General features: G+C 40.6%; 1 protein-coding gene across 1 annotated transcript in view; it reads right to left on the bottom strand.

The window, feature by feature from the left end:
* SPEF2 (sperm flagellar 2) overlaps window positions 1-15,575 on the bottom strand; it is a gene marked incomplete at both ends in the record, with an annotated part of 174,444 nt that overhangs the window by 116,994 nt on the left and 41,875 nt on the right. Inside the window, 2 exons of the mRNA XM_082651380.1 lie at window positions 9,522-9,690; window positions 15,213-15,400. Of these exons, the coding sequence (XP_082507506.1) occupies window positions 9,522-9,690; window positions 15,213-15,400 (357 nt within the window). The remainder of the gene's footprint in view (window positions 1-9,521; window positions 9,691-15,212; window positions 15,401-15,575) is intronic.

Below are 15,575 nucleotides of genomic sequence, written 5' to 3'. Positions count from 1 at the left end.
CATATTTCTCTTTAAAGTTTTTTGGACATTCTCAAGGTGATATCTTTAGCAGTTACTGAAAAATTCTGACGAGGCAGGTGACTCTTAGTTAGGACATCGAAAATACTTCCTGAGCTTAGCTTTCTCTACATGCTTGAAATTAAATGAAATCATGGAGAAAATACAAAGACAGGGAGAGAGTACAAGTATAAGCTCACAGTTCATAGGATTAGGTCAGTTTTGAGTTAATACCTTTAAACCAACTGACATCTACTCATATCTCACAATTCAGTTGAAACTCATCCCTTCTAATGGGCCCCCTCATAACCTCCGTGTTTATCCATACTTAATATCATACTCTGAAATGGTTTTTCTCTCATCCCCACTAAATTGTGAGCACCAAGAGGGAAGGATCTCTATCTTAATCAACTTTATATCCCTAGTTGCCAGAACAGTGCTGGAACATAATAGGTGTTCAGTATTTATTGACTGACTGAATGAATGAATCAATTAGCCATATAGGCTCAATATATGTGAACAGAATAAATGAGTAAACACATGGATATTGCATTTTATTAATTTTGATTAAATACAAAGATGACTTAGTTCTCCAAATAAGATAGGCACAACCCAACCTAAAATCTAGGAACAAGATCAGAAAGTGTCATCCTCACAGATGGAAGTAGGCAAGAATCCACACACTATGTATGAAATTAGCTAACCCTGGAAGCATTTTCTAGAAGTAACAGCTTGTAGTATGATTTTGAAAGAGCTTCTCTATTAAATCAAGCCATCCTTTTTTATGGCAGCAGAAAACATATCAGTTAAAATGTACTAAATTATAAATAATTTATTAATTGGGACTTGTAAGTTCTGCCAGAGATTTTAACAGGGTCCAGAGGGGGTAAGGAGCAGGCTGGGTGAATGGATAGGTAAGGTCTGCTCTATGGCAAGCTGTTATGACCTGGTTACTTTCATATCCCTAACTGGATATTTGTCCTGGGTCTCCTAAACTACGTTGACCCAAAGGTGTACCACATGCCTGGCAGATAATAAAAATAAGCTGCAAAAATTCCAGCTCTTTTTGTGGCAATTGCCCAGGGCCTCCTTACTTAACTTCCCAGCCTTTCATCTGAGTCCTGGCCTGTTCCAGTACTGCCTAGTTTCCAACCTGCTGGCTTCGTTTCCACTTTCTAGTCTGTTTCTTACCCAGGCTCAGCTTTGATCATTGACTTGCTCAAAGGACTTGGCTTGATCCCACCTCTGCCTCTTCCCATTTCTGGCTACTTCAGGTAAATTATCTTGACCACCTTTGTTCCAGCTCTAACAACCCAACCCCTGGCACTAGCTCTCATGGTTGACATTTTGTTGGGGTCTGTCCTGTCTCCTACCAGAAGGAATCAGATATAGAAGCACATCTATTATTATGGCAACATGGAAAGTCTAGTGGCTCTATTCCAGTTACTGTGCTTGGGGAATTTGGCACTCAGGAAAAAACCAAACTTCCCAGGAAAGTACTGAGGTAAAACTTTGTAGCTTTTGGAGCGTCTGTTCTTTGCCTTCTCTTCCCAGGCTCTCTGTCCTCCAACCACCTAAAAACCCTGAGAGAATCTGGAGGAACTGCTTAAATTTGTAATTCAGCTGTTAAAATTCCTCACAATTATCCATGGTTCTCAGGAGAAGAAGAAAGGATGGTTGGATATCTTGCCTGATGGGGAGTTCAGCTCACGTAACCTGGCAGCCCTACAGGGCTTCTTGACCACTGTGTGGGACCTGTTTGATAGGCAGGTTCCTATCAAAGATTGGCAAGATTGATGGAAAGATGGATGCTGCCCTCTACTGCCTCTGACAAAGAGGAAAGGAGGATGGGGAGTTAGCTGATATGTAACTCAATCCTGACCTCTTATAAAAGAATTGTCATGGAACGGGCTCTCTATCGGGACCCATTTCCAAGAAGCCCTCAGAAAAACTTGAAAAGATGAGCTGGCCCTGCTGAGTGAGTTTGGCAGCCTTTCCAAGTCGCCTGACCTCCAGTCAGGTCAGAGTATGGTCAGCTGCCTGGCCACACCTTCCTGCCAGACAGTTTGGCCTTCAGCTTCCAGAGAAGGCAGGGGCATGGTGATGTTCAGTTCTCACTGACATTGGCACGGTAGGTGCATCTGCAGAGAGGAGACATGCCTCTGCACTAGAGTGCTGAGTGTGGACCACATCTTATCTATGGCCAGGAAGTGCAAGCGTCGCCCATGGTAACGAGGGAAAGGCAGATGTTATCACTACTTCACCTGCTGTGCTCAGCTGAAGACTGTTCGGGCTAGAAGCAGCATTGTGAGTAGCCAGTGCCTTTCTATAGGTTGATCCCATGGTTAATTCTCATCAGGAAAGCTGAAGAACGGTCCTAGTCCAACAATGGCTTTCATTCAGCAGCTTGCTCACTTCTGTCCCAGCAGTAGCCTTCCCCAGTCTGCCCTGATTGAATACTACGGGAACAGACATATTTAATTCTAGTCTGTCACAAAAGAAGACCCAGGACAACAGACTCCATCTACCTTGTGGTTATTTTTGGAGGGAAATTCAAATTGGCCATGGTCAGTTAGTTAGAATGTGACAAAGATCACTGTCAAAGCCTACAGGCCCACACTTGAGGGAGCCTGGCACCTCCCTATGCAATCCAGTAACTCTAGCTTCTAACAAGTCCAGAAGTTCAGAAAGCTCAGCTGTTGTGAGCAATGGCAGGCTTCTTTTTCCAAACCTCCGAGCTACTGATTACTTGTAAGCCAGCCAGCTAGAATCACTGGGCTGATACTTTGTCTTACAGGTTTGATTACCAGGGGTAACTGAGACTAAGCCACTCTGACAGATCCTCTGTCCTGAAAACTTACATTTCAGTGCTGCTGAAATTCAAGGACAAATCAGATGCAAATAGTGGGAAGGGGCTTCTGCTTAGCACTCTGATTCGACACACGCAAAGCGACCCACTGAGATCATGTGGAAGAGTAGCTTACTTGCCCCCAAATGACGGGCTCCTACTCCTGGTTCCATTCTCTGTCCTGGAATGCCACATGGCCCTCCAAGGCATTGATCATGGCACGCTGGGAGCTGCAGCAGCTGTGCAGCTAGCCCAGTGCTTTTCAAAGCAGAATTGCCTGGATCTACAACAAATTAAGACTAAGGCTACTGAATTTCTCCTGATGCCCTAGTGCCCTTGGGACAGCATCACACTGGACTTTATATCACATCTCTCCTTGTGCCATAGACAATTCTGGTGGTAGTGGCCATCCTTATGAAAACAGTAATCTCATTCCTTAGATGCTCAAACTACGCTCTGTTCATCATCAGGGAGGTGGTAGTCTTCCTCAAGATCACTTTTTTACTAATTTCTGTGGTCTTGTGGACCACAGAAAGAACTTTTCCAGAGACTTCTACATCCAAATTCACCTATCTGTTGCCACTGCCCAGCCAAGGACAGTCAGATAGGCTTGGTTAAAATTTCTCAAATGTCACAAAGCATGGAGACACTGTGCCTTGGTCTAACTATCTTGTCACTGCAAAATTCACACATTTTTCCACACAGAATACCCTCTCTCATAATAATGACCACTGTCACTCTCTCTATTTTCTTTGTTTCACTGCTAAGATTGATACCTCAAAGAGGTGTAGAGCACCCCAAAACAGCTTAGAAATGACATTGACCAATATATGAAAGACTACTCTAGGGCCAATGTGCTAAAGAATATGGCTGACAGACTCTCTGGGTACTGGACAGGAGTGGTAGGGTACGGGGTCTTCTGGATGGGAGTTTCTCCGGTTCTCAGCCCAACACATCTGCCCAACACCAAAATTCAAAGACTTTCTTGGATCCATTCAAGTTTCTTGTGGTTACCAACCCCAACGTATTCTTGCCATATTTATCTGCCAAGACATAGCTTTAGTGTTCAGATCCCCAGAGCTAGCTCTAAAACACTAGATGGGAAGTCTGAGCAATTGATTGAAGAGAAGCTGGACTTGAGGTATAGAAGCTGGCTTCCACAGTTGTCCAAGTAGGTGAAGGATGAACCTTGTGGCAGGAAACCCAGGGAAGACTTGACCACTCTCTGTCTTGCCTGGTCCCGGATGAGAGGGAGCCTGGGAGAGAATTAGATTCTCCCTATTCTATGTGATCTAGAGCAAGCAAAGATGAGTGGTGAACGTTTACTCTAGTCTCATTCATATCAGTCACCCAGGGATCTTCTCGTTGGCTATGTCCTTCTCACTCGTCTTTCCATTCCACTTCTATCTGGGTGCCAGTTCTTTAACTCTGCAAACCATTTCTCAATTCTGGTCTAACGCCTTGAACCTGACACCTTAATTCAACTATTCCTACCATGGTTTTCTAATGAACTCAGCTTGTCTTCAATTCTAGTAATTTGAAGCCAAATACCCTTCCCATGACCCAGGCTTCCCTTCTATTACACAAGACACATACTCGATAGACACAGCCCCAGACCTCTGCCAAGCCTACTCCAGCCATCCGAAGTCCTTGGCCCACAACAGTTAGAAGACACCCTTAGGCCTGGGGCAACTATAGCTCCCTTTGAAGACTAATATAGTGACATTTTGCTTTGTGAGTTAGTATCACTATGCGTGATAACCATTAATCAGTATTGTAGGGCATAATGGTGATTCCACCAAGACACAGACACACAATGAGGTCTAACCTGAGAAAGCCTTACCATTAGAGGAGAAATTTAGTGAGAGCCTGAGTCAAAAATGTAATCAAAGGGAGAGGAAAATTACAGCAATGAATGCATAGGACGAACCTGGAAACATTCCTTTCAGTATCAAACTTCTTTCTTAGCCCCTATTTTGGAGGCTGATAATGGTTTTGTTACCTATCTTGGAAAATGTTTGTATTTTAGCAGATGCCTCTGATGTCTCCATCCATGTCTTTAGCCCACATGATAATGTGGGCCATCAGGTACAATGGCAGGCAGGAGTTTTAAAGCAGAATGGCCTGACGGAAAATCTCAACTCCCTTCATGTAAGCAAGTGCTTACTCCACCTACTTAACAGTCACATATATTCCTGCATATCTGAAAATAAAAGATATAACCATCATAAATTCACAGTCAAAAAGTAAGTCATTAAGATTTCTTAGCAGGGCACAAAAGAGGCCATGAAAAAAAAATTTCATTTGAAATTAGGGGTTCCTTGCCTGAGTAGTAAGTTTGCACTTTGCGACATTTTATGTGTCCTGAATAAGCACATATGTCATAGACTGAATTGTGTCTCTCCAAAAGTCATTTATTGAGGCCCTAACCCCCACTGTGATGGTATTTGGAGGTGGGGCCTTTGGGAGGTAGTTAGGTTTAGATGAGGTTATGAGGGGGGAGGCCCCATGACAGGATTAGTGTCCTTTTAAGAAGAAGAAGAGAGATCAAAGTTCTCTTTCTTTCTTCTCTATGTGAGGACATGACAAGAAGGTGGCCATTTGTAATTCAGGAATAGAGTCCTCACTGGGGAACCAAATCAGCTGGGACCTTGATCTTGGATTTCCTAGAACTGTGAGAAATAAATTCCTATAGTTGAAGCCACCCAGTCTACAGTATTTTCTTATGGTAGCTTGAGCTAATACAATGGGTATCTTTAAACACACACACACAACAAAAACAACAACGATAACAGCCACAAAAAAAATAAGATGATCTATTCACATGACCTTAAGACTCATCTACTAAAATCTATCACTGTGCTTGGGTCAGTTATCCAGTGATATCACTTGAGTGATACAGGCTTCAAACTGATATTCTGCCCACAGGGAACTGATTAAATACTAAACCATGAAAATTTGGGTCATTCATTGGGAAGCCAGGGAGAAAGGCAAGAGCTAGGCTGGAGAGTCCACTGTCAGAAGTCAAATCTACAAAGCCACTGGATCAACGCCAAAGGCTGGGATTGGAGAGGAAGAAGAAGATAGTATCTGGATAGTGCCTTCAGGTCAAACAAGTCAGATGAGACCTACATAGGAAGACAAACTACCCAATGGTGCATTTAGCCCCACATTCTTATTCCTCAGTGGAAAAAGACCTCGTGATGATAAATGTCATTCTATAAGTAAATTTGGGGATGGGTAGGTATACATCTGCTGTAGTGACAAGAGTATGAATGTTAAACCATAACATGTACAATTACATCTTAAAGTCTAGTTAAGGGAAAATCATAAGCCAAAAGTGTGGCTGATAAAAACGTGCGTTTCAACACACACTGTAGGGTTAGCCCAACAACCACAGCAAACTCAAGTGATCATTAACTTCAGAAGTAATTTTCATTAAAAACAAAAATAACAGCAATTAAAAACTATGACCAGCTTCAGACAACACGGATGATGTGCTGGACACAAAACATCCTTCCTCCAAATTGTAGGAATTCCAACTACAACCTGTTCGTGAGCATGCGCAGTAGAGCCCTGCAAATTGCCAAGTGCTTCGTGGCATGGACTTCTTAGAAAAATCTGCACCAGCAGGAAACCGTGGCCATGAGCTAATTTTAGTTTATGAACACCCCATTTTAGTATCTCAAACTCATTCAGTAGATAACTGCTAATAAGCAACTTATGTTAAAATAAAATACTATGGAATTGTGAGTCATTTGCCAGGAAGAATCATGGAAAGGATTTGCATTTGGGGGAGTCTGGGGTTTACCAGGAGGAGTCCACTGCATAACTGAGAACCAGTGCCTGCTATGTGGGGGGTATGCTGTTAGCTGAACTGGAGCAGCTGGGCTCCTGGCTTAGCCTGCTGCCGGTGGTCCATAGCATTTCGGGACTCCTCCCCACTCTCTATTAAACAACTCCTTGTTATCCTATGGCGGTTGGCTGGGAATCCCAGTAGGGTTTGGCTGCTCCATGATGCTGTTTCTGCCTCCTTCTTAGGAGAGATAAATGATATTTTTGGCCACACCATTCCTGGGCTACAGCTCTCTCACATGTAGCCAGTCTATAAAAAGAGTATGATGATTAGGAAATAATGTTACATTATTGACAGATATATGACATGGACATAAGCAAAATTTTGTTTTTATGCCAGTTTCTAGGTGTGATATTTAAAATTTTTAAACATGATAGCTTACTCTAACAGAGCTTTAAAAGTATGATCTCAAAACCAGAAAGCATCAGTTCTACACTGATGGTGGGTATAGGCATTAATAAAATATGCTAAGAATGTAAACTTTTTGAAGATCAATTTCTAAGCTACGTGTTTGATTGATGGATTAAAAATCCTGAGCAAAGTTAGCACTTTGCTAAAACTGTTCCACGTTTATTAAGCCAGATGTGTTGATCCTCTGCCTGTTGTGAAAGACTATTTAAGCCAGATAATGTATTTTTCAAGTTGAAACATTTATTTTTTACTTAAATGCAAAACATTTAACAAGTATCTGAAGAGACAAAAGCTCTAATAATAGGGAATGATAATAGGATAGTTTACAGTATATGCTAACACCTGTATGTGGTATATTTTCCATCATGTAGTCAAAATGAACACAGCATATAAACACATATCAGAAATCCTAAGGTAATATTCACTTCTAGGACAACAGCAAAGGCCATAAACAAAATAAACTGCATTACCAGATGTCCACGTACTCCTAAAAAAATGTTTATAATTTCTTGCAAAAGAAACGTACCGGCTGCTTCAGGATGTGGGTGAGACAAGCATGTTCCTGTGGTAACAATTTCCCAAACAAGAAAATAGTTAAAAAGACAAATCTTTGCTAAGCTCCAGACTACCAGGTCTCCTGATTTATGAAAGCAACAAGATAGAGCTGGTTAAGAAATAACTCAGAAATAAATATTTCATGAATCAGCAAAATCTGTCAAGTAAAATGACTTTTGAATTTACAATGCAAAGAAATACCTTCACATAGTCTGACACTGTCAAAGCATTTTATTATGTAGCGTTGAACTTTAGGTTGACATACTAGATCTAGAATATTCTACGAACATGCAAAATAAATATGCACATATATCCCGTAAGGTTCTGGCCAATCCTTAATAAATAATAATTATTATAATGATCTAAATATAGATTCATCCAATTAAAATATGGTGTACGTTTAGTTTCTCATAATCTCATTTTCTTTCCTTCTTTTTTAAAATAAGCTTGTCTTCTTCAATATTACATATTAGTGATATTTTACACTTTGCCCTGTTCATTGTCATTCATTCATTTTATTCATGAATCCTTTCAGCAAACATTGAGTATTTGCTAAATACCAGCAAATGATAGGGTCAAATCATCTTTTCTTTTTTTTTTTTTAATTAATTAATTTATTTTTGGCTGCATTGGGTCTTCGTTGCTGCGCGTGGGTTTTCTCTAGTTGCGGTGAGTGGGGGCTACTCTTCATTGCGGTGCGTGGGCTTCTCATTGCGGTGGCTTCTCTTGTTGCAGAGCACGGGCTCTAGGCGCGTGGGCTTCAGTAGTTGTGGCACGGACTCTAGAGCACAGGCTCAGTAGTTGTGGTACACAGGCTTGGTTGCTCCATGGCATGTGGGATCTTCCCAGACCAGGGCTCAAACCCATGTCCCCTGCATTGGCAGGCAGATTCTTAACCACTGCGCCACCAGGGAAGTCCAATTTTTTCTTTTTTTTCATGTTGAATTTACTACTCTTCTGAAACTCATTCAATAATATTTCTAATAATTAAAAGCCTCATTCTTCACCCCATTGCTGATGATCTACCCAGAACTTCTAACCCATAGCCATTCATTTCACATCTTTCCCACTAAAAGTGAGATGAAGTGGGGTAGGGAGGACAGGGTGGTGAGGAAAGAAACTGGTACGTATTATTTGCATCCAACACTCAGTGCACTTGATTAAGTGTTTAACACATATTACCTTAAATAAGTTTCACAACAACAAAATAAGGTAATCATATTATTATCCCCATTTCATATATCGTGAAACCGAGACTCTTAGCACTTAAAGGACTGGCCACATAAGGTCTCACAGTTAGCAGTTGGCAGTGCCAATAATGGGACCTTGGCCTGTTTACCCCAAAGGCTTTTCAGCAGCTCTTCTAAGAAGCACAGTTGGCACCCCATACTTTTTAAAAACTCATTGAATAAAATTTTGTTTTCATCTATACTACTTGGAAAACTCAGACCTCCTCTTCTTCCATTTCCTCCGAGAACAATATGCTATTTAGATAAATTACTAGAAAAATACATTTAATCAGGGGTTTTGAAGCAAAGGTAGACAGCTCACACAAAGAAAATTGCTAATGAATAATGAAAAACCTTAAAATTCTGAAATCTACCTATTGTATTATGTGTAATTTTTTTTCAGGCCACCCTCTAGTATTACTGGAAGTAACAGATAATAGATTATGCATAGGTTAGGTATTTAAAAGTTAGTACTATAAATACAAATTAAACCAAGGGAAAATGTAAACATAAAATGCCCATTTTCATTAGTAGAGATGAAAAGAAATAATGTCACAAAATTAATGCTAAAGCAACACTATTTATTATGTTGCATTCTCTTTAATTATTCCACATCAGTAGGTACCTTATAGTCTTCATAATCTTTGTTATCTAGCAAGTCCCTTTTCTCCAGTTCTATAAGCTGTTCTGCAGAGAGCTTAGCTGGTAGATGCTTAAGAGATGCTTGCTCATATATGGGCTTTCCATTAAAAAACAGTTCCTTCCAATCATGCATCAACTTATATGGAATCAGGCTACAGCAAAAAAGAAGAAAAAAAGGTCGAGAGGAATCAATGGTTAATCAAATACACATCTTAAATCTTAGTCTTTCTATTACCATGTTCGTTCACCAGGATCTGCTATTTGAGGCCAGAGGTTCCTCTTACTATGACATTTCTAATAGCCAGGAAAATGGCTGAAACTTAGTAGGTTTGAATGAATAAATGTTACCTAAACACATTGGTTCTTCGAATTTTCTTTGATTGTGCACTGAAAGCACAAAATATCTAAAAATACTGACGACTGGGCTTCCCTGGTGGTGCAGTGGTTGAGAGTCCGCCTGCCGATGCAGGGGACACGGGTTTGTGCCCCGGTTCGGGAAGATCCCACATGCCGCGGAGTGGCTGGGCCCGTGAGCCGTGGCCGCTGAGCCTGCGCGTCCGGAGCCTGTGCTCCGCAATGGAAGAGGCCACACAGTGAGAGGCCCGCGTACCGCAAAAAAAAACCCAAAAAACAAAACAAAACAAGACAATACTGACGACTATCACAAAACTTACGTTCTTTGATTTCTGGCTGTGATACTAAATGGCTGTGCAAGCTTTAGAAATCAGTTAAATGCTCCAATATCAGTGTCCTCCTATGCAAAATGAACAGACTGAATACTTTCCAAGGCCTCTTTAAGATGACAGTTGGTTTACATATTTGCAAATAACTTGTAACAGAAAAAAAATCTAATGTTGTGGTAGTCTTATTGTCATTGCACGTTTGGTAACCTGTGCAATTATTTTTCAGTACTTTTTCTATTTAAGTCAGATGAATGACTTGGTAATCAGGACAGAATGATGGGAAAGTAGTTCCAAGAGGAACAAAATGTGCAAAGGAAGGAAAGAGCCTGACATGATTCAGATGCATTTCTCTAAAAATAGTGGTACTAAAGCTTGAAATTGCAACTTAAAAAGTTGTATTTCATTCTGATACATGCTAAAACATGGATAAACCTTGAAGACATTATACTAAATGAAATAAGCCAGACACAAAAGGACAAATATTGTATGATTCCACTTACATGAGGACCCTAAAAGAGAAAAATTCATAGAGACAGAAAGTAGAACAGAGGTTAGCAGGGCTGGAGGGAAGGGGAATGGGGAGTTATTATTGTATTTAATGGGTACAGCACTTCAGTTTGGGATGATGAAAAAGTTCTGGAGGTGGATGGTGGAGATGGGTGCACAGCAGTGTGACTGTACCTAATGCCAGCGAACTCATAAATGGTTGAAAACCACTTAAAAACGGTTAAAATGCTAAATTTTATGTTATGTATGTTTCTCCACAATAATAAAGTAGTATTTCAATTAAATGTGAACTTCAAATATAATCATTGTTTTCCATTAATAAAATATTGATATTTGTTAAAGATTATAGAGATATGAAGTTTAGAAATTAATAGCTTAGGCATAGAAAAATTCTTTTTTAAAAAATAAAGCCCTCTTTGTTTTCTTTTCTGGTTTTTTTTGTTTGTTTATTTGTTTATTTTTGGTTGCATTGGGTCTGGGTCTTCGTTCCCGTACGCGGGCTTTCTCTAGTTGCAGTGAGCGGGGGCTACTCTTCGTTGTGGTGAGTGGGCTTATCACTGTGGCAGCTTCGCTTGTTACAGAGCACAGGCTCTAGAGCACAGGCTCAGTAGTTGTGGTACACGGGCTTAGTTGCTCCGTGGCACGTGGGATCCTCCCTGACCAGGGTTCGAACCCGTATCCCCTGCACTGGAAGTCAGATTCTTAACCACTGCACCACCAGGGAAGTCCCACATAGAAAAATTCTAACATCAGAATTATTGAAATGGCATTGGCTCCTATGGTGAAGTAAATGATTAACAACATATATTGTCCAAAACTTAATGTTGCAATTACTGAATTAATAATCTATTATCTGAATATCAATTACTTTATTAAGGAGCAGTCTTAACAAAAGTTAGTTCATATAAGTAGTCTGATACCAAGAATATCCCTGTGCTTTAGAAAGAAATATAATTGATAACATCTTGTTTAGGGAAGTACATAGAGAGAATAATGTGAGTTTATCTCGACTGTTAGTAGTGTAGACTAAAAAGATCTTAACATATACGTGTAATCATTGTATTCAGTTGCAAGTAAAAGACACTTATAATTTCAAAGTAAAAGACCCCTTCAAAGTTTAGGGTACCAATACCTCTGGAACTTTAAAATTTTTTGTATTTTTTCATTAAAATAAAAATGGCTTCATATGACCAATATATTCTCAATATTAATTTTCACGAAGCAGGATTTACAGAGTAATAAAAGGCAGACTATATATGAGTCTGTGAAATATTATATTAGTCAAACTCAATACACACAGGAGGTCCTCAACTGGGCCATGGCTCACAGGCCCAGCCGCTCTGCGGCATGCGGCACCCCCCCGGACCGGGCCACGAACCCGCGTCCCCTGCATCGGCAGGCGGACCCCCAATCACTGCGTCACCAGGGAAGCCCTCCTCTCTATGTCTTATAAGGACACCAGTCATATTTAATTAAGGTCCCATCCTACACAAGTATGACCTTATCTTAACTAATCTATCAGTAATGACTATTTCCAAATAAGGTTACACTCTGAGGTATGGGGGATTACAACTTTAACATATCTTTCTGGGGGGACACGATTCAACCCATATATAAGCATCTATATAGTGTCTTTTTAGACACTTAAAATTTCAAAGTATTAATAAAAGCTCCCTTAAAAGTTTATGATACCAATACCTCTAGAACTTTAATTTTATACACTCAGTTTTTACATTCAGTTTGAGCTCTCCCTGGTTGTCGGTATGATGCATGAGTTGTTGTTGAAGTCTGCACACTTGTGGATTATGTTGCAAGACTCTGAATCTTGCATAAACCTTCTGTTCTAGCTGTTTTTTTCTGCCGTTGCTCAGACAAGGAAAGAGAAGGGGCCATCGTGTTACTGGCAGGTGTGGACAGAAGTCGTCACGTGGCCTTCCTCACCACCTGAGGGGAGGGCATCCTTGTTACTGCAGGAGAAGGTAGCAGTTCTGGCTCTCCACATGGTCTCCACTGCAGTGCGGGTGGCCTTGTGACCACTGGGCGATGGTGAAAGTCCCGACCCTCTCTAGGCTTCTCTAACACCGCCCCAGTAGGGAGGGGAGGAGTGGCCAGTACTGCCAGGTGGGGGTGGAAGTCCATGCTTCCTACTTGGCTACTGGGACACCATTCTCGTGGTGTCCCAGAGGTCCCTCATTACAGCCTTGTGAGGGTGGAAGACAGGCTCTCTACTTGGCCTTTGCTGGCACGGGTGGGAATGGGGCTACACTTGTGTGTGTGTGTGTGTGTGTGTGTGTGTGTGTGTGTGTGTGTGTGTGTGTGGTATTTGGGGAAGAGTGGTTATTGTCTAAAAGTTTTTCATCTTGCTAGGCTGCTCCTAGCAAGCTCCTAGCTCCTAGCAGCTCCTAGCAGCTCCTAGCTGCTCCTCTTTGACTAGAGACAGCAGGCTTCTGTTGGGGCTATTTTTTTTTTTTTTTTTTTGCGGTACGCGGGCCTCTCACTGTTGTGGCCTCTCCCGCTGCGGAGCACAGGCTCCGGACGCGCAGGCTCAGCGGCCATGGTTCACGGGCCCAGCCACTCCGCGGCATGTGGGATCTTCCCGGGCCGGGGCACGAACCCGTGTCCCCTGCATCGGCAGGCAGACTCTCAACCACTGCGCCACCAGGGAAGCCCTGTTGGGGCTATTTTTGTCTACACCATTGGCATGTCTGTTGCCGGAATATTCAGTTCCAATCTGGGATGTGTGAGGACAGGGAGAACCCAGGAAGCTCACCACTGTGTCCTGAGGTCCCCACTTCTTCTGTCCATCTTCAGAGTCTTCTTATGTTTGTTTCACACACAATGTTCAGGAATTTTCATTGTACTTAGTGGGAAGAATAGGAAAAAACGCATTCTACTCCATTTTCCCAGAGCAGAATGGGATTTGCATTTATGTTTTAATTTGGAATTATGAGCCTTTATTTGTTTAGGGAAATCAATCTGTACTTTTTCCCCCTCTGAGTTATCTTGTGTTATGTTTTTATATTTAAATCCACTATATTTATCTTCTGTAATTTAATCTATTTTTTTTACCCTTATAATGCATTGTATCACCTTTCCTTTTTAACCCTTTTATAGATTACCTTCCTCACAATTTTATTCTTATACTTTCTGAACTTTTGAATTTATATTAATCTGAAAAGTATTTTTAAACATTTACTCTTGAATTCATTTCAATTTTTATTCTTATTTATTTTCTTTTCTCAATCTTGTACTCTTATAGTTTTATCTTCAAAATGTCCTCATCATTATGTTATTTCATTTAGTAGTTTTTATATGGCAGTGCATCAGAAATATAGCTGTTGAGGTGAGAGCTGTGGAGAAAGCTCCTATCAAGGGGTGATGGGATGGTTTACCCATCTTCTATTTGACCCTGAATATCATGTGGATTTCATTGTTTTCACTGTGGGTTCTCAAGAAGATCTCAGTCTGGGTAATATTAGAGGTCAAAACTTTAAGTGGAGTGACTTATCCTTGTCCTTGCGGAGATGCTTTCACTGAGATCTGTTGTGATGTCATTCCTCTTCAGCTTCCAGGAAAGGTCATCACAAGAGATAGGTCTCTGAAGCCAGGTGCCAGAATGCTGAGGTCATTCTCTACCAGACCTACTACACTACTCATTATACCTTAGGTGGGGCCACATGAGAAAATCATTATTCTAAACTGAGGACCAAGAAAAGTTTTGTATTTTGTAAAGAACTAGAATGGAAAACAGAAATCATAGGACAAACTGTGTTGCCCTTTTTGCTTTGGCCACCTGGAAGCTCAGATAAAATTTGCAGCTCAGTTGCAGTATCTGGCAAATCTACTGGTACCGGTATAACTGTGTTTTCATGTATTCCTTGTTTTTAACTTTCTACTTTATTTGAATTTTCTTTTTCTTCTTCTTTTTTTTTTTGTCGCACCATGCAGCTTGCGGGATCTCAGTTCCCCAGTCAGGGATTGAACCCAGGCCGCGGCAGTGAAAGTCTGGAACCCCAACCACTAGGCAACAAGGGAACTGCCATCCTCTGTTCTTATTTTGGCATATTCTTAATCTTTTTTGTATTGTTAAATGTTTCCTTACAAATAGGTTGACTCCTTTTAGAAAGAAGGTGAAATGAAAATCGATTTAATGATTAGTAAAATAATCTTTAAGTAATTCCTGTCTTCTAGGAAGTTCCTAGTGTTTCAAATAAATTATCATAGCTGTCTTTGTAAATTATAGAAAAGTTAGACACAAAGTTTAAATGTTAAAAGACATAAATACACCTTAAATCAGGCTAGTCATTGGGTGAATTAAGTCTGTAATCAAGGTATCCTGGACCCCATGTCTTAGTCTTCATTTCACAAAATATTGTTATCTCTCTTTACTTATCAACTTAGTGCCTACATCACAATCTTACCCTTTTCTCGTTTGCTGTGGTGTCTCTATTGTATTAACTATTGTAATAAAAACCAACACTTACTTATTTGTCAACATTCGATAGTCCGCCACTTTAGTGGACAAATCAAGGATTTGATCCAAAATTTCTGCACATATTGAATAATGCTTTCTGTAACGAGCCTGAACCCTTTCCATGGCGATCTGCTCATGAATTTCCTTAACTCTGAGGGCTTGTTCTTCAAAATCAATCTTGGCTTGTTTGGCCAAAGCCTAAGAAGCAAAGACATATTTTTAAGTCACTGTAATTGGGCAATGATTCAAGTAGAAATAGTGTCATCATTTCAATAGCCAAAAAAAAAAAAAATCTCTAAATAGAATGAAACTTCCTTTTATATCAGAAAAAAATAAATCATGAGGGAGCACTTTCTCCTTAATATGTTAAGTA

The sequence above is a fragment of the Grampus griseus genome, assembly GCF_964374135.1.
Source record: "Grampus griseus genome assembly, chromosome: 3".
NCBI classification, from domain to species: domain Eukaryota; kingdom Metazoa; phylum Chordata; class Mammalia; order Artiodactyla; family Delphinidae; genus Grampus; species Grampus griseus.
This window is presented reverse-complemented; position numbering and strand designations above follow the sequence as displayed.